The sequence below is a fragment of the Poromitra crassiceps genome (genome assembly GCF_964638095.1).
Source record: "Poromitra crassiceps genome assembly, contig: HAP1_SCAFFOLD_257, whole genome shotgun sequence".
NCBI classification, from domain to species: domain Eukaryota; kingdom Metazoa; phylum Chordata; class Actinopteri; order Beryciformes; family Melamphaidae; genus Poromitra; species Poromitra crassiceps.
Genome location: NW_028152140.1, coordinates 15001 through 36906, shown reverse-complemented (window position 1 = coordinate 36906; position 21906 = coordinate 15001). Strand labels below are relative to the sequence as shown.

General features: G+C 43.1%; 1 protein-coding gene across 1 annotated transcript in view; it reads left to right on the top strand.

Annotated features, from left to right (window-relative positions):
* Window positions 1-2589: 2589 nt before the first annotated feature.
* Window positions 2590-21906, top strand: part of LOC310770896 (transient receptor potential cation channel subfamily M member 7-like) — a gene marked incomplete at its 3' end in the record, with an annotated part of 25765 nt that continues 6448 nt past the window's right edge. Inside the window, exon 1 of the mRNA XM_083663595.1 lies at window positions 2590-2705. Within this exon, the coding sequence (XP_083519721.1) occupies window positions 2703-2705 (3 nt within the window). The remainder of the gene's footprint in view (window positions 2706-21906) is intronic.

The window sequence follows — 21906 nt, the reverse complement described above, 5'->3', positions numbered from 1 at the left end:
TTATTTCTGTTTTTATTGTGAGGTTTTTGCATTTTATGTGCATCAATGTGCATCTATTGAAGCTCCGTTATCGCCAGGGGCGGACTGGGATCATAATTCAGGCCGGGCATTAGATACCAAGCAGGCCAGGCCGATACGGGCCGACGCGTGTGCCGGCGTCCGAAGGGCGCCGGCGGAAAATTTGGGGTGTTTGAAGCTCAATTTGGGGCGTTTGAAGCCCAATTTGGGCCGTTTGAAGCCAGATTTGGGTCGTTTAAAGCCAGATTTGGGCTGTTTGAAGCCCGATTTGGGCCGTTTGAAGCCCAATTTGGGCCATTTGAAGCCCAATTTGGGCCAAGTCCAATTTTACAATGAGATGCACCCACTTTAAACCTGAATAAAGTAATAAAACCACTAGTAAACCAGTAGGCGGCGCCTGACCTGCTGTTCACTGAGTGGCCTGGCCTGGCCTGCAAAAAAAAAAAATTTTTTTTTTTTTTTGGCAGGCCAGGCCAGGCCAGGCCACCGGGCATTTGCCCGACGTGCCCGATTATGCAGTCCGCCACTGGTTATCGCCACAGTCAGACACTATTGAATATTGTCTGACTGTCTTGAATCTAGCTGTAGATAACAACAGCACACAATTGTAGAGAACTGGTGATTTGTTTTGTGTGCAAAACCATTCCATAAAGCTATTGTAAAAACTGTCAGTGAGGTTTTAAAAATGAGTAATGGGGCATTATGAAGTAGTTAAAGGCCAGGTTGATCCAAGCTTTAATTTAAAAAATAAAATGGGGCTGAGATGACATCCATCTCTGAATAAAAGCCTAGTCATCACACTTTTTGGAGAAAGGGCAGAGAATTTGACTCAAGGGTACAAAGAGTTAAAGTTTCAAGATGAGTGCTTAAGGTTATGGGTGGGGTGTATACTAAATGGGCTTGTGATTAAGCCAGTATTTGCTTAAGAGTCAGGGAGGGAATTGTCCCTTCATTAAAAGGCCTAAGATCTTAAGTATTGGAATATTATAACTATTCTAAATTGTTACTCTTCCCCCCCTATAGGTGCCTTAGATACAGAGCAGAGGTGACCTTGACAGACATTTATTTCCCTGTGGCCATAGTAAGCATTTTAGTTTGGGAATAGGTGGATTTTTAAGAGGTTAAGTGTATTTCCTACCATACAAATTCTCCTTGCTCCCTCTCACTAACCTTTTAAAATGCCAAGTGAAATATGGAGTGGAATTAGTCTCCTCTCTTCCTGGGGAGTGGTAGGTTATCAGTGGAGTGACCATAGTAGTATGGCTTTTCATCTCATAATGCATCGCTATTATAGTCCTGTATTATTCCAACAATATGGGGACTAATAGTTTTTGTTGTGAAGTTTGCTGTATCCTTCTAAATCTATTATTGGACTACTGCTCTTTTGTTACAGATGTGGAAGAAAGCAGCAGACTGGATGGATTGGATAATATTGATTGATTGAATCTATTTTCTTTCATTCCAGACTAGCCTAATATCAGACTGTCAACTCAGTTACACTTGTGTTACAGAAAGTAGCCAAAACTTGAAGGTCTGGACCCAGGAAAGACACCACTCGCCCCTTTTGGAATGACTTGTAGCCTACATTTTATCACTCACTCATTCAGTCCTATGAAATCACATGACATGACTGCAGTTATTAAAGACAGACGTAAGGTGTAACAGACAGAATGGGCAGTATTTTAAATACATGTATTTAAAATACATTTGTGTATTTTGTCATTTGTATTTGGCTGGACCGAGAAAAATAAGATGTCATTTGTATCAAAATACTTTCAGACCTTGTATTTTGTGTATTTTAAATACATAAAATACTTTTTTGTCATTTTATTATCAAGTTGAAAACAAAGTGGAAAAACAAACGTGACATGTCACTTCTACTCCACCTCTGATTGGCTTACCCTCAGAACAACATCAACCACAAATCAGAGGCAGAGTAGGGTGGGTCTTGAGTCAGAATTCACATAAATTCTAAACTAATAATGAAGCCTCGTATCATCATCAGTATATCCCCAACATAAATGGGAGCTTGGGCTCTGTCCCACTGTGACATCATCAGTGATGTCATAAATCCCACTGTGACATCATCAGTGATGTCATAATTCCCACTCTGACAATAATCTGGGATGTCATAAATCCCACTGTGACATCATCAGTGATGTCATAAATCCCACTGATGACGTCATCGGTGATGTCATAAATCTGACTTCATTCACTTCTATTTTGTACAATATTTGTGTTGTGATACATTTTTTTACCAAGTATTTGTAATTTGTATCAACATACTTTTTGATGTATTTTCGCCCATCTCTGGTAACAGCATCATACTGTCAACAAGTAGCCTACGTTGCTATCACTGTAAAGCACAGTTCTCTTGGTATATCACACGAGAGAGAGATAAAAAAAGTAATTTTAGTAGTTGTTTGTATGCATTACAAAACGCACATGTGGTCCATAGCTCCGCCTCGGTCATGTGACCGTGTGCTGGCTGACTCAGCCGGCTCGTCAAGCAGCGTCAGTCTGGAGTCGCACAATTATGAAAAAGCAACCTTCCGCTGGAGCTGCAGCCGAGGCAGATCTCTCCAACGTCAACCGGGCTTTCCTTCCAAGGCTCACCGAGAACACCGCCGATAGATGGCTAGAAGCCACGACACAGCTCTTCCTGAGTCTCAACGGTGAAGAGAATGGTATGTGGTCGTCCAGGATGCCTTCCTGTGCTTTCGTATTCTTGTCAAATTGCACTGCTTGGGATCGTCGTGACCGATCGGGGGTTTTGAGTGGCAGGTACCCCCATGCATGCTTTCTGCCTACCTGCCTGGCTGGCTGTCAGACACCCAACCGATCTGTGTGGGTGACTGTCTGTCCAGCTAAGATACTGCTACACATGTGTAGTTATTAGTAACATTAACGTGCCCAAGGTGACACTGTCTAGCAGCAACAAAACCAAACAAATCACACATTGGTGTAACGTTAGCAGCAGGCTAAATAGCTAGCTTGCTAACGCTAAATGCTATAGGCACTTGACCCTGGCTAACTAGCTAGGATAACGTTAGCTAGTAGCTGGCTATCTGGTTATGGTGGCAGCTATTTTACCAACATTTTAGCCCAAAACGAAGCCACTGTCTTCCAGATATACTGCCATATTGAATAGGAAGTGAAGTGCAGTTCACGCCAACTGACACTTGTTTAGGACACATTTATGCCAGCTGTCTAGATGTCGGACAAGCCACACGCTGTCTTTGCCCCTAACAAGTCAATGCCACGATGGATGGCTGCCAAGTCCATTAACTGAATGTGACAGCCTTTTTATTCTGCTAGTGTCTTTTCCCCCACACTTTTCCGTGGTGGCATAGACTACTATATACGCCCATTAGTGGCTATTTGCTGTGCAAACTGTGTCAGGCCTACATATCGCTGCACATGTTAAACTAAGTTTAAAGGTAACCTTAGTCATTCACCCTCTTCTTCTTTGTGACAAGCATGGGCCCCTCTTTATTTTCCCAGATGTATTGGATGGCACATAGCTGTGAGTGAATGGAGAGACATGATGGCATGTAGCAAAGGCTGTGTGCCAGATTCAAACCTGTTGCATGCAGGTGGGTCATCTGCTGACCCACCAAAACACACTGGTCTTTGGTCTGCATGCAAAACGGTCTGATTCCCCCCCCACAGCAGTGAGTACTGAGTAGCCTGAGTCGATCACATGTGGCAGCTTACCCCTGATCAGGGGCTGAGGTGAGGGGTGCTGCTGCCCCGGGACTGGACAGAGAGAGCAGGAATGTGAGGAAATGTATGTGATTGTGAACTGTTGCTCTTTTACTAAGAATCGTTAGATTAGTCAACTGATTTGAGTCATCGACATTTGTGTTTTCTTGTGTTCAGACATAGGTTTATAGATGTTATTTATTTACCTTGACAGTTTCGACGAGTCAACTCTCGTCTTCTTCAGAAGCAGTCGCACTGACAGCTGGGTATGATTTGAGTCATCATTGTTGTTGGGTAATTGTACCAGCCCACACTAATAGGTTATTATTGTAAACCACAGTTTCATGGCAGATGGATGAACTGGTGGTCACTCTGTGGTTAGTCTCGCTGGCCAGCCTCCCCTCCCTACCGTGAGATGAGTCTGGCCCTGCAGGTCTCCATAGTGGGATTGCGATGGGCGGCGCTTGGCAGCAGTGCCCTTGGAAAATGGTTTTCAACAATCCAACTTGCCATTTTCAGCATGGTTTCTGCCGTTAGCTTGCTAGCTAGTTAGCTTCTTTGTTTTCACCGAGGCGACAGGGCACTATTTACAGCGACACACAGGGAGGAGGGAGCGGAAGCCGCTCTGATTGACATGGTTGGAGCCAATGACAGAGCTTGTAATAAGCCGGGAGTGGACATCCGGCAGCGTCTGAAACAGTCGCTCCGGAGCAGCTGTAGAGCAAGGGAGGGCTTATGCCACTAGCAAATTGTCTTGGCATCAATGTGTCGCACTCCAGCATAGACTCTTGCATGAAGTGTGTGTGTGGCCCTTCTCTGTGTTTAAGTGTGTGTAGAGCGACTCTGCCATGAGCTCTCTATCTCACGCACTCATCTACTCTCACCACACACATGGGCCCAGTCGAAGATGACTGATTAAGCTTTTCCAATGGCTCTGGACTGGGTCAAAAAAATCTGTCGTGTCGGTTTGTTGACTTTATCAATGGAGTGCCCCCCCCTCCCCCCATCATTTTCATCCAGCTGACTCCACCACTCCTCCGCACCACCTAGAGCTGTGGCTCCTGGTTTGTGTGGAGCTCAGTCACATGGCTGAATGATGTGCGTGCCGGCCGGATTACCCAAAGAGCACTGGAGGGAATAGTGACTTAAGATATCTAATTCTGCTATTATTATGTAATCTCAGCCTTTTTGAGAGACCTTTGCATGTTTAGACTTCTATAGTCGTCCCCCTCAATATGATTCAAGCAGAGAGGTTTAGAAGCACTAATGTGGGTCCGTCCCTGCTGCTATCTCCTATCCCATAACTGGTTTACCCTGTGTTTACTTAGGCTCACATAACTATGAGCACCAGATGTTAGGGGGGAGAAGGTGTCCTGTACTGTACTACTGTAGCTAGCTATACAGCTATACTACTGTAGCTAGCTATACAGCTATACTACTGTAGCTGTACTACTGTAGCTATACAGCTATACTACTGTAGCTGTACTACTGTAGCTAGCTATACAGCTATACTACTGTAGCTAGCTATACAGCTATACTACTGTAGCTAGCTATACTACTGTAGCTAGCTATACAGCTATACTACTGTAGCTGGACTACTGTAGCTATACAGCTATACTACTGTAGCTAGCTATACAGCTATACTACTGTAGCTAGCTATACAGCTATACTACTGTAGCTGTACTACTGTAGCTATACAGCTATACTACTGTAGCTAGCTATACAGCTATACTACTGTAGCTAGCTATACAGCTATACTACTGTAGCTAGCTATACAGCTGTACTACTGTAGCTAGCTATACAGCTGTACTACTGTAGCTAGCTATACAGCTGTACTACTGTAGCTAGCTATACAGCTGTACTACTGTAGCTGTACTACTGTAGCTAGCTATACAGCTGTACTACTGTAGCTGTACTACTGTAGCTAGCTATACAGCTGTACTACTGTAGCTAGCTATACAGCTGTACTACTGCAGCTGTACAGCTTCCAGGAGGAAGAATTCAGGGTGGAATGCTCGCGTTGTATTGGTCCATGCTGCCAGAGCAGAGCCATGTCCAGAGGCACAACTGGAGAGCGATCACACTGTGGTCTCATGACAACATGAACTGAGTTGATCTCCCATGTGTCGGCTTGCAGGCATCCAGCCCTACTTAAAGGCTATAGTGAAAAGGTTTTCCTTTATTTAATGAAGTGAAAACATTCATACAGTATAACCTAAGTCTAGTTTGTGTAAATTGTAAGATGTAGCAAGGATTGCAAATCTATTAGGCCTGTCTGTGTCAAAATAGGGCTGTCGCTGTCCCAAATACCATATTTGTTGTTAAAGTTGTTACTGATTAAGGAAGACTGAATCCACCACTTGCCAATCACTGGTCAAGTGAACGGTTCACTTCCGACCCCAGCTGGCTGAGGGAAAGTTTCCCAGAGACCCAGGGAGAGATCTGCAGCATGCAGTAACGTAGTGTAGCAGCGTAAGAACTCTCATGGGTCTGGCGTTGAGATGAACGCTGTGTAGTGGCTCGGATATCAGACAACAGCAGCGCTGTGACTGGCACACAGCAGGCAACACACTACAGCCAGGGGCGGATTTAGAGAAATATTCATGGGGTGGCATGAAGATTTAAAGGGGTGTCAGAAATATAAATTGCTGATTTAATCACATATATCAATATTTGCTTGGAAAAGCCCCAAACTGAAGATATTTTAACTCAAAAACATTGTATTGCTTTGGCACGAATAGACATTTCTAAGGTGGCATTAGAAATAATTGAATGAATTGTAACTTAATCATCTGTGTATAAAATCCACTGTATAAAAAAAGCTGACTGGCCTTACCACAACATTTTTCACTTTTAGACCAGCAGGGGCGACCAAAGCTATGCAATGACTGTTGCAATAGAGCTCAAGAGTCATGTGACTTTTCTTGTCCCAGAAGCAAATTCCCCATTCTCTCCATAGACATTTAGAAAAATCCTTATACAACGAGTTTTCAGGCTGAATCAAGCCAACCAGTCTTCCAGAGAATCGTGAGTGACCAAACATTTTACTTTCAGCAAAAAACAAAAAATAAATGTGTGTGTGTGGAGGGGTGAGGGAGGGAGATCGATTTTTTTTTCCCCCCCTGCAGTTATTTTTTGTTTTTGTGGAAAGTGAAATGTTTTATGGTCACTCACGATGCTCTGGAAGACTGGTTGGCTTGGTTCAAGCCTTAAAACCTGTTATATAAGGATTCTTCTAAATGTCTATGGAGAAAATAAATGGGGAATTCACTTCTGGGGCAAGAAAAGTCACATGAATGTTGAGCTCTTACTATAGGTTGTATTTGTCAGCTGATTGTACCCCTATCAGCTGTCTCTTCTTAATTTTTACACGTCTCTCCTACAAGAGTCAAAGTGAATTTACTACATTTTTCCTTCAATAGTAATCATCATTATTATCATTGGGTGTTCAACTTAACACTGACTGTTGTGTGTTGTGTTTTCACTTACTGTCTGTTTCAACCTCCTGCCCCCAATATGTTCCAAACAAGTTTATGAAATAAGATTCAAAGTGAGGATCAGTCAGTGATTATCTAATTATCAAGACAAGCTTTCTTTAACGGTTTAATCATTTTGTTGAGCCTTAATAGGTAGACTCGCTCTTTGACTGCATATTTGAGCATGCATGACGTAAGGGATAATGTATTGTGAGCCGGTGATTACTGGCGAAATAATGACCGACAGGTGAATGATTGAGCCCGACGCGCAGCGGAGGGCTTAATCATTCACCTGAAGGTCATTATTTACAGTAATCACCGGCTCACTATACATTATCCCGCTTAGAACACGGCCTACAACTAAATTATTTCAGTAATCTGACAAAAATAATTATTCAAATAGATTTTTTAATAGCGTTTTCAACGACAAAGCAGTTTCATTCGTAATTGGCACACATAAGACACCACAGCTGCAACTGGTTGGCCTAATTAGTAGTGTCTGCAGACAAAATGCTCTTATCAACTGATTAATCCAGGTGTGGCAGAGCAGCGGTCGGTTGTCGAGAAATAATGACCGGTGAATCTTGTTGATTGACCAATCAGAATTGAGTATTCAAGAGAGCCGTGTTCTAAACACCTTTAATCAATACTAGTAGCAAGCCGCTGCCTTCTGCATGCAGTGTTTGTTTGCTATGCTAAGTAACGTTAGCTAGTAGTGGGGATACCACCATCGTCGATGATGTAAACAAACACAACGCGCTGCACCACACGTGTGGCTGAAGACTCGCTGAAACACTAGTATACAAACACCGCAAACCATGGACTGTAGTGTGCACTTTTCTTTCTTCATAGATTAGCAGTAGGTATTACCTCATTCTTTCACTGTGAAGAAGACTGATTACTTCTCTAGCCGCAAAACACACCAGTCGCAAATGAACACACGCAGACAGTCAGCTGCTGAGGGGAGGTACCAGTGGGAGGTACTACGTAGCTCGTGCTGCATTCACTTGCTGTGGGAAATCAGAGCTCTGCTGTTGTAATGTCCGACGAGCAAGTACTTTTGCGTTGGAATTTGCTTGTCCACAACTGGGGTGGCAACAGGGGTGGCAAGGCCTCTTTTAGGGGTGGCAGCTGCCACCCCATGCCACCCCTGTAGATCCGCCCCTGACTACAGCCAATGAAGCATCGACTGCTGATTTGAACGTCGGTTACCATGGCAATGATTGAAGCTTCGAAGTGTCGATTTTTTGGGGTCAGCCCCACAAAATAGCTCTCGCTAGTGTGTGAATTATTCTCTGCGAAGGAAACCATGTAAAGGCCTTCTTTGACAACGTTATTTTTAGCGCGCTTCTTTAGATCCAAGTGCTGGACATTGACGTTGTACTACGTCAACTTATTTTTGGGACTGCTTTTATGATACATTAAAGAACAGTGCTGACACATCTACTGGAATTTTATAGCACTCTTGTTGTCTGTCATTTTTTGCAGTTGTAAACCGTGTAGATTAGTTGTATTCCAGACTCTGTAGTTTCTTTATGGGACCTGGCTGCAAGTACCTTACTGAACTGATGTTCCTTAATTTCCTTTAGGGCCTATGGGATGTTCAGCAGCAGCACTCCAGTCCTTTTCCAATGCAATCTTTTCACCTGCTGTTCCAGCACAACCTTGCATCACATGACACACATCCACGCCTGGGAGCTGCACTGTACAGGGTTAGGGTTAGGACTGGAGCTGCACTGGGTTAGGGTTAGGGTTAGGAGCTGCACTGTACACCTACAGTTTCCCACTGATGTATTTGATTGTAGAGATACACAAGGGAGAGAAGGTTATGGCATGGAACAGGACTAGAGTAGGACTCTGACCTATACTGTACCATTAGGAGTGGGCTATACAGAGGTCAAAAACACTTTTTTGGTCATTTTTATTAGGTCTCAGTTGTTGTTTTTTTCCATTTGACCTATCTCAACATGAAATGACAAAAATTTTGGCCTGGGGTCCAAGCAAAAAGTGTGCAGGGCACAAATCCTAGATGACCACCGTTTTCCCTGAAAAATCACATTTTTAGCCATAACTTTGTCATTTTTGGGTCTTTTTACTTGTTTTACGGGTCAAGCAATCTATTTATGGATCTAGAAATAGTTACAAACCATCAGATATTGAGTTAATACCTTTTTTGACCAAATCTACCTATCTTTTCACCTTAATTAGCATATTTCACTAAACATATGTTCAATTTCAGGGGCATTGCTTAAAACATAACAGTTTTCTCCTATAAAGTCCCAGGCTCTTGAAACTGCCACAGGCACAATCTGCTGCCCGATAGTGTCCTGGATGTCATCAGTGCCATGTGGTCCCTGCCAAATTTAATCTCCGGTACCAACGCACATCAGGTGAACTACACGGAAGGTTCCGTCCCCATTATCATCCAGGTAAAACCCAATATACCCTCATCCCAAATGACAGCAAGTGATTGGTTGGGCTGGAGCATAGGTTCTTCCTGAGAGATCCCCTCTGCCTTTCTGGCTCCTCCTCCTCACAAGGAAATACCACCTCAGCTTGGTAATCATCCCCGAGGAGCACAATTAGGTTCTCAATCATCTCTTTCTCTGATAACTCTCTGGTATTGGATCTCTTGCCTCAAGTAAGCCTTCAGCTCAGGTGACTTCATAAGGACAAGTGCCTTCACTTCATTGAGTAGTGACAGATGTAATAGGGCCTATTACATCTATTAAATAGGCCCTCCATGTTCTTTGCACTTCACAAGAAGTTTTCAACAAAATCATTGGCCCTCACTTTCTTGTGCAGGTTCTCTCTCAACCTGTTTCTTCTTCTCTTTCTGTTTGTTACTCCATGTCACCTCCATTGCATCTAGGTGTTTAAGGACAGCTGTGGTTGACTGCTCAACTTCACTGCCATGTCTATCTGTTAGCATAACAGATAGACATGGCAGTGAAGATCTTTGATCCCCTTTGCCTTGAACATCCTATTTGAGTGTTGGGCTGACTGGGCAGCAAGATATCCACACTTGGCCAAGTACGTATCTCTCTGCATTCAGGTTGTTTGTGGGCAGGTGTTTCCGTTGGTCTGCAGTCAGTGTATAGAGAGGAGTTGCTCATGCAGCATCAGGATCAACATCCTAATACTCATGTTTGCAATCCAATTCTACTCCTTTCGCGGCCTGGACACACATCTCTCCAAGAAGAAGGTGATCGAGATCATTTTGTGGAGCATTGTCTTCCATTTTTACATGTGTCCACTCTACATGATAACTAAGGCTCTCAGCTGTCAGCAAGGTCACTGCAGAGCTTGGGAAGCATGTCAACCAGGCAAATCCTGGCTTGCTATCTCAACGCAGTTGAGGAAGGGCATTGTCACCCTGTACGTAGAATTAGCAAGTGCTTTGAATCCTGCTATTATGAAGTTATTCTCAAGGTAAATGTTGCATGCAACAAGAAGATTATTTAGCAGTGTCTCAAGTAGCTGTTTGATGTAGGGAATGCAATCATAGACTGCACCTGCCTCGTATCCAAGTCTAGTAAAGCATCTCTCTTTGTAGAGGCTACTTCCTCTAGAATCACGTCAAACTGTTGTGCTAGGGTTGTGCTGTTGTCTACCCATCTCCCTCATGTGATTACAGTAATGTTGACTTATGACAGCGGATGGCCTATTTCACAATCAAATTCACCATACAGTATTTTGTAGTGAAATAAGTTAAATGTTGTGAAATGTTGGTAATAATTAGCAGTGTAGGGTTGCTATTAATATTATTATGGTATGTCAAATTTAACCTGTTGTCTGTTTTTTCTATAATTTACCAATAAATATTAGGACTACGGGCATGGTTCAAAATTGAGGTAAAGAAGGGTAAATTTGGTCAAAAGTATGTATTAACTCAACATATGATGGTTTGTGACTACTTCTAGATGCATAAATATATTGCTTGACCCCCAAAACATAGGGTTAGACACCACAACCAAGTAAAAAGACCCAGAAATGACAAAGTTATGGCTAACAATGCGATTTTTCAGGGAAAAGGGTGGTCATCTTGGATTTGTGCCCTGCACACTTTTTTCTTGGACCTGAAGCCAAAAACTTTGTCATTTCCTGTTGAGATAGGGCAAATGGAATACAAAAAAAATGAGACCTAAGCAAAACAAAAAATGACCCATTTATAGCCCACTCCTAGTACCATGGAGGATGCCCCCATAGGTTGAGGCCACGTCTCGTCATAGACGCTGGTTTAGCTGGCTCAGCCTGGCTGGGGGCGTGGTCAGGGTGGGGTAAAAACCCCCGTTCTATCCATTCAGCAAAGTTAGAATTTAGCTGATAGCCCAGCCCAGGCAGACACTATCTGGGATTTAACCACCGCAGTAAACGCACATCTGAGCAGACGTCTTGTGTTCTGCTCTAGAACCCCCAAACCTGTAGTTTAGAGCCGCAGCACCGTCTTTTGGTGAGTCAGCCCATGAGATATATGGGCGGTTTTACCCCACTCGCGCACCAGCCGTTAAACATTTTGTGGGCATTCCCAGACATGCGGACTGTCTCTATGCCCTACGTCTTTATTCGTGCTCACCTGCTCATAATTCATCCTGATGCCATTGGCTGATTTGATGTGTTCAAGAAACAAGCCTGTATCAGAAAGGCACACAACTAGAATGTTACATTACATCTATTGAAACCCACATTTCAAAGCAAATTTTCTCAGAAGTCAAACCTTACTTTTTTGTAGAATATAGAGCAAGGCCTAATCTAGTGAAATGTGTGGTCAATGTGTGTTAATTAAACATATTTGACATTACATTGCTTGGAATTGGAGAGAGGCTTTGACAACATAACAAAACTACTAGTACCCTTTGTAGGGGTGACCCCAAATAGCGGCCTGATTCGACTGCCAATCTCGCAGTCGAAATGTGGTTTTGAAACAAGGGTCATTCCATTCCAGCTATATGGGGTTGCTCAATGTCTGATTTTACATAGAATTGGTTGGTTTCTCCCAATAGATCGTGATATAGCCTATTTTGATATAAGTATCACTGTTAATACCATAAAACCAAGTCCCAATTAAACAAACAAATCAATGCTCATGCCAATGGATTTTCTGATTGCCACATAGTCTTATAGAAAATGAAATTAATAAAATGAATAGTCAAATATTCATATTGAACAGCCAAATCCGATTTGACTGACAGAATTCTGAAACGCTCCCTAACCCTTTGTGACAAAACTCTGTAAGTAAATAAATAAATAAAATAATGGACGTGCATTTTAATCTTCCTGATGCATTGCACCAGACCACTCCTCTAGAGGTTGTGTTAGACTTTTTCGTTGTCTGTCATTTTGAGAGACACGGGGTTGTATAAATTCTGTCATTTCTATTATTACCTGACCCGTGTTAAGATGATAGATTTTTCTGTCATTTGTTAAAAGACGGAAAATATTCGGTTAACGTGACCACTGCTTACTTCTCACACTAAAGTGCTGACCCCATGGCCTCCACAGTCTTTCTAATGTGCAAGCCAATTGCCAAGCTAGATGTTATCTCATCACTTATTGCGTCAGACTGGGTTGGGGAGCGGGGGGGTGACGGGGGGGGGGGGGGGGGGGGGGGGATGATGACAGGTTGACCAGCCAGCCTTGTTATATGTTGGGAATAAGGAAAGGAAGAGCTCAGTGGAAGGGCAAGTCCTTGTGTGTGTGTGTGTGTGTGTGTGTGTGTGTGTGTGTGTGTGTGTGTCGAGAGTTGAGGCTAAGGCAACTACGGTACAAAGATTGTCTGCTCATGTAAACACATTCACTCATACATCTTACTCTTACTTGTGCTCACACACGTGTGTCACACCCTGTGGTTGCCGGTAAACAACCTGCCTAGCATCATTGATTGTTGATCCAAGAGAGATGGAAAGGTGGAATGTATTATATCCTACAGGAACAGAACGGCCATAAAATTGCATTGAGTTCAGAGAGAGAAACCAGAGAGGAAGAGGGAGGGAGGGAGGGAGGGAGGGAGGAAGTGAGAGAGAGTGTGTTTTTGGCAGGGGCTCTAAAGAGCTAGTAGTCTTTTGTTAGCTGACATTCTCAGGTACCATGGTTACAGGTTAGCAGAGCACAGTCCTGTTATAATATGCTCCTTAACACTTTGTTACATTCTGCTTGATCTAAATGAGAGAAGCTAGTTAGCAAAGGCGTTCATCCATAGCCTAGCAAGCTACTGTATGTAGGCCTCAAAGTGTGTGGCCAGGAGTGGACAAGGCAATTTCATCCAGAAATTAGCTTCATCCATAGCCTAGCAAGCTACTGTATGTAGGCCTCAAAGTGTGTGGCCAGGAGTGGACAAGGCAATTTCATCCAGAAATTAGCTTCTGGATGTTTGCTTGTGGCACACAACGACCTTTGCCATGCATCATTTTTAGCCGATTGTAAATTAGTTTCTCTATTGAAAGCATACTCCATCCAGACAAAATATCACATTGTTATTGTTTTGACAGATATGGCAATTTCACTCTGATTTGTTAAATATTGTTTGTAGATTTGTACGTACATTTTGAACCTATTTAAAACACTTTGGGCGCTATCGTTTGCGCAGCCGTTTGCGCACCTCTTTGCTATCTTCCCTGCATCTTAAAGTCGAGGTGAACCGGAACGGAATGCCCTAGCATGAGCGTCGGAGACTGAAAACAAATTGAGAGGCAGACCATATACGTGTCGATGATTTGATTTGACAATTCTGTCGACTGGCTTTGGCATTGGTCAATCGTGGCGTGTTCCACCCCCAAATCGAGTGGGATTCAGCGTGTTGTCGTGCTATGTGAGTGGGATCCGCGGAGTACCAGGCAGCCCCCTGCTTCGTGCGAGCGGACAATCCGATGCATGGGTGCTGCCCGCCCGCCTGGAATCTCCACGGGGCGACCCCTGACAACCACGCTCTCAAGCGCGCGCCATTTACGCTATTTCTGTAAGTACGATATTTCTGGAATGCGCGTTTTAACGAGCCAGTTACATTTCTTTGCATTCTTAGAGATTATAGTTTTTGTTTTTTGTTCATGTTTCTAACAATTGGCCATGTTAGTAGTTAGTTTATGGGATAGGAATTCTGCCAGATGACAGGCACTAGGCGCCATTTTCTACTTCATTTGGAAGAGAAAATTATCCTGAAATGAAAATTTTATTGACAGCTGCATGTCGTGATATGATTTTTTGAAATGGGGTAGAAATTTGATAGTACTAGGTGACGTCAGCAAACTGTACATTACTGTTAGGGGTGGGAATCACCAGATGCCCACGATACGATACTGAAACGATACTTGAGTCACGATACGATAGTATTGCGATACTGCGATATTTTCGATATTGCGATATATCGATATTGCGATATATTGAATATTGCGATATTTCGATATATTGTGATTTCTTACATTTTCAACTGCAAATGATGTCCCCAAAGGAAAACTTTGTCATCATCTGATTTATATAAGAACAATTTTTCAGTCTGTATATCTGACTTCAACCATTTTATTGCAGCAACATTGTCAAGTAGACATACCAACAACTTTCATAAAGTCATGTCATAGTTGCATGCACCTGACAAACTGAACTGTTTGTTACAGTCTACTTACAGTCCACCTTAACTGGATGTGTGTGTGGACTACTGTACTTATGTAGTTTTTGCAACTTCACTTCACTTACACAAAACATCTTGTGCAGCCCATTCAGTAACTGGGGAATTTGTAAATTACTGTTATGACAAAACTGTTACTGTTAAAACAAAATGAAAATATGCTACCGTTTGTTTACTGCTGGCCTTGGAACCAAAGTTTATACGGTAGTAGCCCGGTGGCCTGGCATGGCCTGCAAATTTTTTTTTTTTTTGTTTGTTTTTTGCAATATCGATACTTGGCGTCCAAATATCGATACAATATCGTCAGGCAAAATATCGCGATACTGTGGTGTATCGATTTTTTCCCCCACCCCTAATTACTGTTATCAATGAAATCTTGAAAAATGAACTTTTGATATGAAAAAGTGTGGAAAAACTAAAGAAATTAGATTTTTGTGGATTTTGTTTTGCATACATTATTAAAAAGGTGCACTGAATACCCAGGTATTTGAACTAAAAGAAAAGAAAAGTCATTTTTGGCTTCAGCTCGACTTTAAGCTATCGTCTGCCTCCACCATCCAGTTTTGCGTTGGAATCTAAGCGCAGACACAGGTGTAGGCGTGGCCCAGGCGTGTGGGTGCTTAATACTGGCCTTTGCGCGCCTCAAATGCTATCGTCTGCCTCCCGCAAGTGCCATTTTGCACTCTGGCCAAGATACCAGCGCCAGGTTGCCTAAAAATTAAATTGACGATTTATTCTCCCAAAACTCGATTTTCGATTTTGATTTTGATTTTTTTTATACTATTATACTTTAAACATTTGTTGCCTTGCAGAGCTCTTTTTTTCCTCTAATTTTCATAAGTGACAAATTACGCTTTTACTCTGAAGGCAGAACAACCCAACTTCCTGTTTTAGCTTAACTTGCTATGCACATCTTCCTGGCTTGCTAACTGCAGTCACTTGACACTGGTGGATTTGCGCTTTTGGAGGTGAGTCCTAACGTTACTCGGTGGCCTCACGTGTTGTTATGTGAACTAATGGCAACATTTCAGCGTCCAGTGATAACGTCTTTGTTCGTGCGCGCGCGCGTGTGTGTTGTGGTAATCGTTATCTTGCACAGCCCGCCCCGCAGTGCAACACGCTGCTCAGTGCTCACACACTGTGCTTTTTGGAGGGGTTGAAATAAGTTAATTGCTGCTGTCTTTAGTAGCCAGCAGTGGTCACAGCCTGCCAGAGAGACTTTACAGCGGGGAGAAAAGACTAGTGTCATGTACGCGTGCTGAGAGCCGCCCCACCATATGGATTTTATGATTTTCATTTTTTTAACATCGTCCTAATTAATTCGATTACGATTCAAAATTGATTTATCGAACAGCCCTAGTTCCGAGCGTTAACACAAGTTTTGGCGTCGCCCATGCCAAACCAGGCATTCCGTCGCAATGTGTTAGGAAAAATGTCCTTGGGTGCTCTCAATTTAACGCCACCTAATAGCAGGTCTTAGCCCACTGTGCCTGAGCGCACACAGTATTCTCCGTGCAGTGCGGGAAATCTTCGCTTGGATACATTACGCACAGCATGGATGTCCCTCTCTCTCCAACACGCACACACTCTTCCCTCTTCAGAATGTCACGTTGATTTTCAACTACATTGCAGAAAAAACACACACCTTGATTAAAAAATGTGAATCCGTTCATCATGGTTTTTATTAGGCTACATAATTCCCGACCATACATGCCTGTGGTTTTAGGTGTATAACAGTAGATTACTTTTGAGAAAGTTGTGCTGGCCAGTACAGTACAGTAACCTCTTTCCCTGCAATTGCACGCATGCAAGACTAGCTTCTCCACAGTGCGGATGGCGTGACCGCAGTCAATAGCTTAACCAGAGTGGACAATTCTGATACAGGCTATTGAAATTGGCTAGAATTAAATTCTCACACATCCCTACCCTATTAAAGAAACAAATTTGTACATGTGTATGTAGCCTATATAAACGAAACGTCTAATTACAGTAAGCGCACGCTTTGGGACATAATAACACCATGGGGATATCCACTGCGTACGTGCGCGGCAGCCCTTTGATGTGTTTCAAATAGAATATCGTTTATCTACTATTATCTACTATTATTGAATCAAAACTAGTTCAGCCTTGTTTATTTTGTCCACTTGCCCAGAATTGACTTACCCCAGATGGATTACTGTCATAGCATTGTGCTTTAGGAAACTATTGGTCTGCTGGTCATGTATCAAGTCTGCCTTTCTTATCTCTAATTCCCCTTGCCCTATGTCTCAGTAAAAGCACCCTGCACTCAGCGTTTTGGAAGCTGCGTCTCCATCACAGACGTGATGCTGTGGCTTAGACATGATCACACATGTGAACACTTTGCGTATAAACACGCCTATATGGAGGTTTGCACCGAGATGACGCGAAGCATAGCGGGCCGACATTCCCCACCTATTAGGGCTTTACTAGGGGTGGGGGGGGGGAAATCGATACACCATAGTATCGCGATACTTTGCCTGACGATATTGTATCGATATTTGGACGCCAGGTATCGATATAAAAAAAAAAAAAAAAAAAAATTGCAGGCCATGCCATGCCAGGCCACCGGGCATCTGCCCGAAGTGCCTGATGTTGCAGTCCGCGCCTGCAGTGGCGTATTGAGTCCAGAGAAGCTTAATAATGTAGCCTACGTGTGGGGCAAAAACAAAACAAATGTTTTACTGCATGTTTTACTTCCGGTGAGGTCAAGGAAAAGGAGTTAGACAATATATCGAAATATCGCAATATTCAATATATCGCAATAATAGAATATCGCAATACTAGAATATCGCAATACTAGAATATCGCAATACTATCGTATCGAGACTCAAGTATCGTTTTAGTATCGTATCGTGGGCATCTGGTGATTCCCACCCCTAGGCTTCACGCGGCGCTATTCGGGCACAAAACGGGCGCTAACGCAAAATGACCGCCTTTGCGACCATAGAGCCCTTTGGATGTATACTGGCATCCGCAGGGCTAACCTTTTATTCTGGGCTTATTGTTATACGAACTAGCATAACCACATTGCATAATGTGGTCTCCTATTGGATCTTCCACTGATCACTAATTCCCTTGTATCATATATTGCCGATTCATTTATTTGTGTTGTGAAATTACAACATCCAGGCAAAAATGTTGGACACATGAAAATGTTTTTTAGTAAGGTGGGGAAACTGGCACCAGCCAGCTGCTACCAAATCAGAACAAGTGTGTAGCAATTGGTTTTCTCTCTCAGCCAGCTTGACGGGTACCGAGCTCCGCTCTATAAAGAGCTGTCTGCTCTATAAAGCTCTATCTAACTTTCTGAAGATGCTTGGTCTTACACAGTAAGTAATAAGTGAAGCCACAAGAATCAGTGAGCATAGTCAAACCGCTATATAGACCTCATTATGGTGTCGAATTAATCTAAAAATTCTAAAAGTGGTGTCATCGTGTATGGAATCATTGACCATTTATTAACATACTATACAAGGAAAGTCAGGAGGTCCCCTGTAAACTGCCATAATTCTGTTAAAAGCAAAAGCCTTAGAAGTTATAATATGGATAACATCCAATGTTTCCCCCAGAAAATTTGTCAGGCCTGGAGGGATTTCGAAACGTCCGCCGACCGCAACGGTGGGGGCCCTCGCTGAGCGACGCTAAACTTTGAGCTAACCTGTTCGCATCTATGTTCGCAATGGCATCCCAAGTATCATCATACTATTATGGGATGCGATGCGAACAGTTGTATTATGGGATGTTGACACGTTTTGGAACAGTGCCAGACGCTGGCACGATGCTCCTGAAAGCAAAATGCGTATTGTTTTGAATCATTTGGCATCTTCTATTACTGTCAACACTGTCAACACTAGTATTGTTGTATTGTAATAATATGCCATAAAGGTTTATTGACATTTTGGGGAGAGCGGGGGGGTCATCATCAGTGGGATTTATGACATTACTGATGATGTCATCAGCGGTACAGACAGAACCCTAGCTCCCATTTATATACTGATGATAATGATGTTTTTATTACCATGGAAACCAGTCTCTGACTTTACTGTGTTTTTATAAATGGTGTTTCCGAGATGCATGTCCTCTGTTCCACGTGTTTAAATTGTTACATCAAATAAAATCAATCAATCAATCAATCAATCAGTCCCTTTATATTCTAAAAAGCTATTTGGCTGGTTGTGTCGTGACAGAGAGTGTGTGTGTGTGTGTTAGGGCTGTGAATCTTCACTGGCCTCACGATTCGATTCGATTACGATTCAGAGGGCTACGATTCGATTCGAGTACGATTATCGATGCATCTCGATGCATTAACACGTTCACTGCCAATGACGAGTTGAGTCGTCAAAAAAAATCCAACGGTTGACTGCCAATGACGAGTTGAGTCGTCAAAAAAAAAAAAAAAAAATTGACGGTGGGACGTGGATCAACGCCCCCCACGTCTCCTATAGAAATATTGGAGCCACCGAACGTGTACAACCCATTCCACCGACCCACTAAGTGGCGACAGTGCTCTCCAGACTAGAAAAAGCTGAGCCAAAACTGCAGGGGAACACGCGAGGAAACCATTCTCTCATACTGTAAAATGGATTGGCGAAAACGCTTTCGCTTTCGCGCATTATCGTGCTGGGAGCTGGCGGTGGGGGATTGCAAATTTGCATAATAGCTTATGGGTGAAACACACTTTGAAACACCAGCAGAAAGCGCAGAATCGCACGCAGCTTCATTCCAGCTGAGCTCAACCGAAAACCCAGAAATGAACGAGCCTCATTCTCATACTGTAGGCGAAAACGCTTTCACGCTGGTGCACACGGGCGCACAACGGTGGGGGGTTCCAAAAATAGACTGGGTGGAAAACACACTTTGAAACACGCAGCATAAAGCCTAGAATCGCACAAAGCTTCATCAAAGCTCTCAAACCCAAGAAACGAGTGAGCCCCATCCACACTCGCCGACGAGGGGGCCGCCAGGAAGGGAGGCTGCTCACTGCTCAGACATGCAGTAGAAACTCGCTTGTGACAAACGCTGCTGAAAGCCACCAGACACGCCCACGGAGGGAGGAGTTTGAAGGAGAGGGCGTTCAGAACTATATTGTTTAGATGTCTGATCTCTCACTGATGCCAAAAATAAATGGTTAAAGTGACTGTTCTGCCTGTTTGATTGAATTTCACAAAACTGCGATTATCTCAGCTTTCAGTCTCAGACGCTGAAACCATGCTGTACTCAACGGCTAATATCTACATAACTACTAACTCTACAAACTAACTCTTTTAGACAGAGAAAGCACACATTCTATTAGTACTTTTGTGAACTTTGTGTTCACAAAGTCCAAGCAGAAAATAATCCTCGGCTCTTGTAAAATGAGCCAGAATCCTCAAAAAAACCCTCTGGCAGAAGCTACTTACAGTAAAAAAAAAACGGCTGGCAGTGAATGTGTTAAATCGATGCATCACTTTTTTCCACAATACATGATTTATTTTTTCTCACTTTCTTTTTTCTCACTGTGTGACTACTTTTAAAATAAAAGTGCAATTGGAATTGCATTGTATTATGATGATAATTAAAATAAACAACTGCATGTACTTCCATTATATTTTATTTGATTATTATTATTATTTATTTATTTTTATTTTTTTATTTTTTTAATAATCGGTTTTTGACATTTGTGAATCGATGCAGAATCGTGCACGTCCGCATCGCGATGCATCCTATAATCGATTATTTTTGACACCCCTAGTGTGTGTGTGTGTGTGTGTGTGTGTGTGTGTGTGTGTGTGTGGTGTCATGACTGTGCCCAGTGGAGACAAAGGTTAGTTTCTTGTCCTGCCTTTGCTCTGTCTTACCTGTTTAAAAAAAGGGTTCCAAAATAATAGAGCCCTTTGGAAGCGTAAATGTGGGGCCTACTGGGAAGAGGGGGGGGGGGGGGGGGTGCATGGTGGGAGAGCTTTTGTGTGTATGAATCACAGTTGGTGGTGTGTCTTCAGTAGACAATAACTAGTTATATATCATTGAGGCCTCTCCCCATCCGCTAATCCTCTCCCACACCTCCCTCTTCTCTCTCCCCGGCCTAAGTATCATTTCTTGGTTGTCTCAGACACATTCATCAGCCCCCTGAGTGGCTTCTTACAGATTAACAGTGGATGGAGTTTGGAGGCTGCAACCTCCTACTGATCACTCAGCTTTTAACCTGGGGCTGTCTCTGAATGTACCAGCGCTGCTGTAGACTTTGAGACCTGTGTGGAAATCGCAAGAAGATCTACAGACAGAGAGAGAGAGAGAGAGAGAAAGAGAAGTACTGGTATTGTGTGTGTCAGAGAGAGAGAGACTTGTGGCTGATGATCCACTGGTCAAGAGAGGCTGCGGTGACTGTGATTTGTCCAGGAGATGCATGAAGTCGCCTTGGCATGTTCCTGTACAAAGCCCTTAAACATGGAGATGAAGAGGAGGACATCGAGGTACAAACCCACACTTGTTGTGGTTGGTGATGGAACTTTGGGTGCTAGGATTCTGGATGCTAGAGATAGGATTCTGGACATAGGATTCTGGATGCTAGAGATATAATTCTGGACACTGTGCGGATGGAACTTTGGGTGATGGAGAAATAATATTGGCCACTATTCCTCCAGCCTAATTAAAGAGCAGTTTATAGTACAGTGATTTATGATCGCCCGACGAACATCGCTGACCGTCAATTATTATTGTCCAATGGACATCAATGCTATAATATCATGTCCAATGGACATCAACATCGACGATGGAATATGAATATGGTAGGTCGCAACCATCATAAATCGCTGTACTATAAACTGCCCTTCTTCACTTGTGTCTCCATCCACACTATATTCCATTCATTTCCATGCAAACCTTGGCTCTGGTTATTTTCCCTCTAGCCCGAGCAGAAAACGGCTAACTACAGTCTAGCTGGTCCCTAACATTTCAATCCCTGGTTGTTGTAATACCATTGTTATTGAACTACATGAATAGTTGGAAGGCTTTGGTGTAAAGTAGGCTACTGTATTGGGTAATCTTCTTGGGTACTGGTGGGGTAGTGTGGAGCGCTTTTCAGGTTTCCCT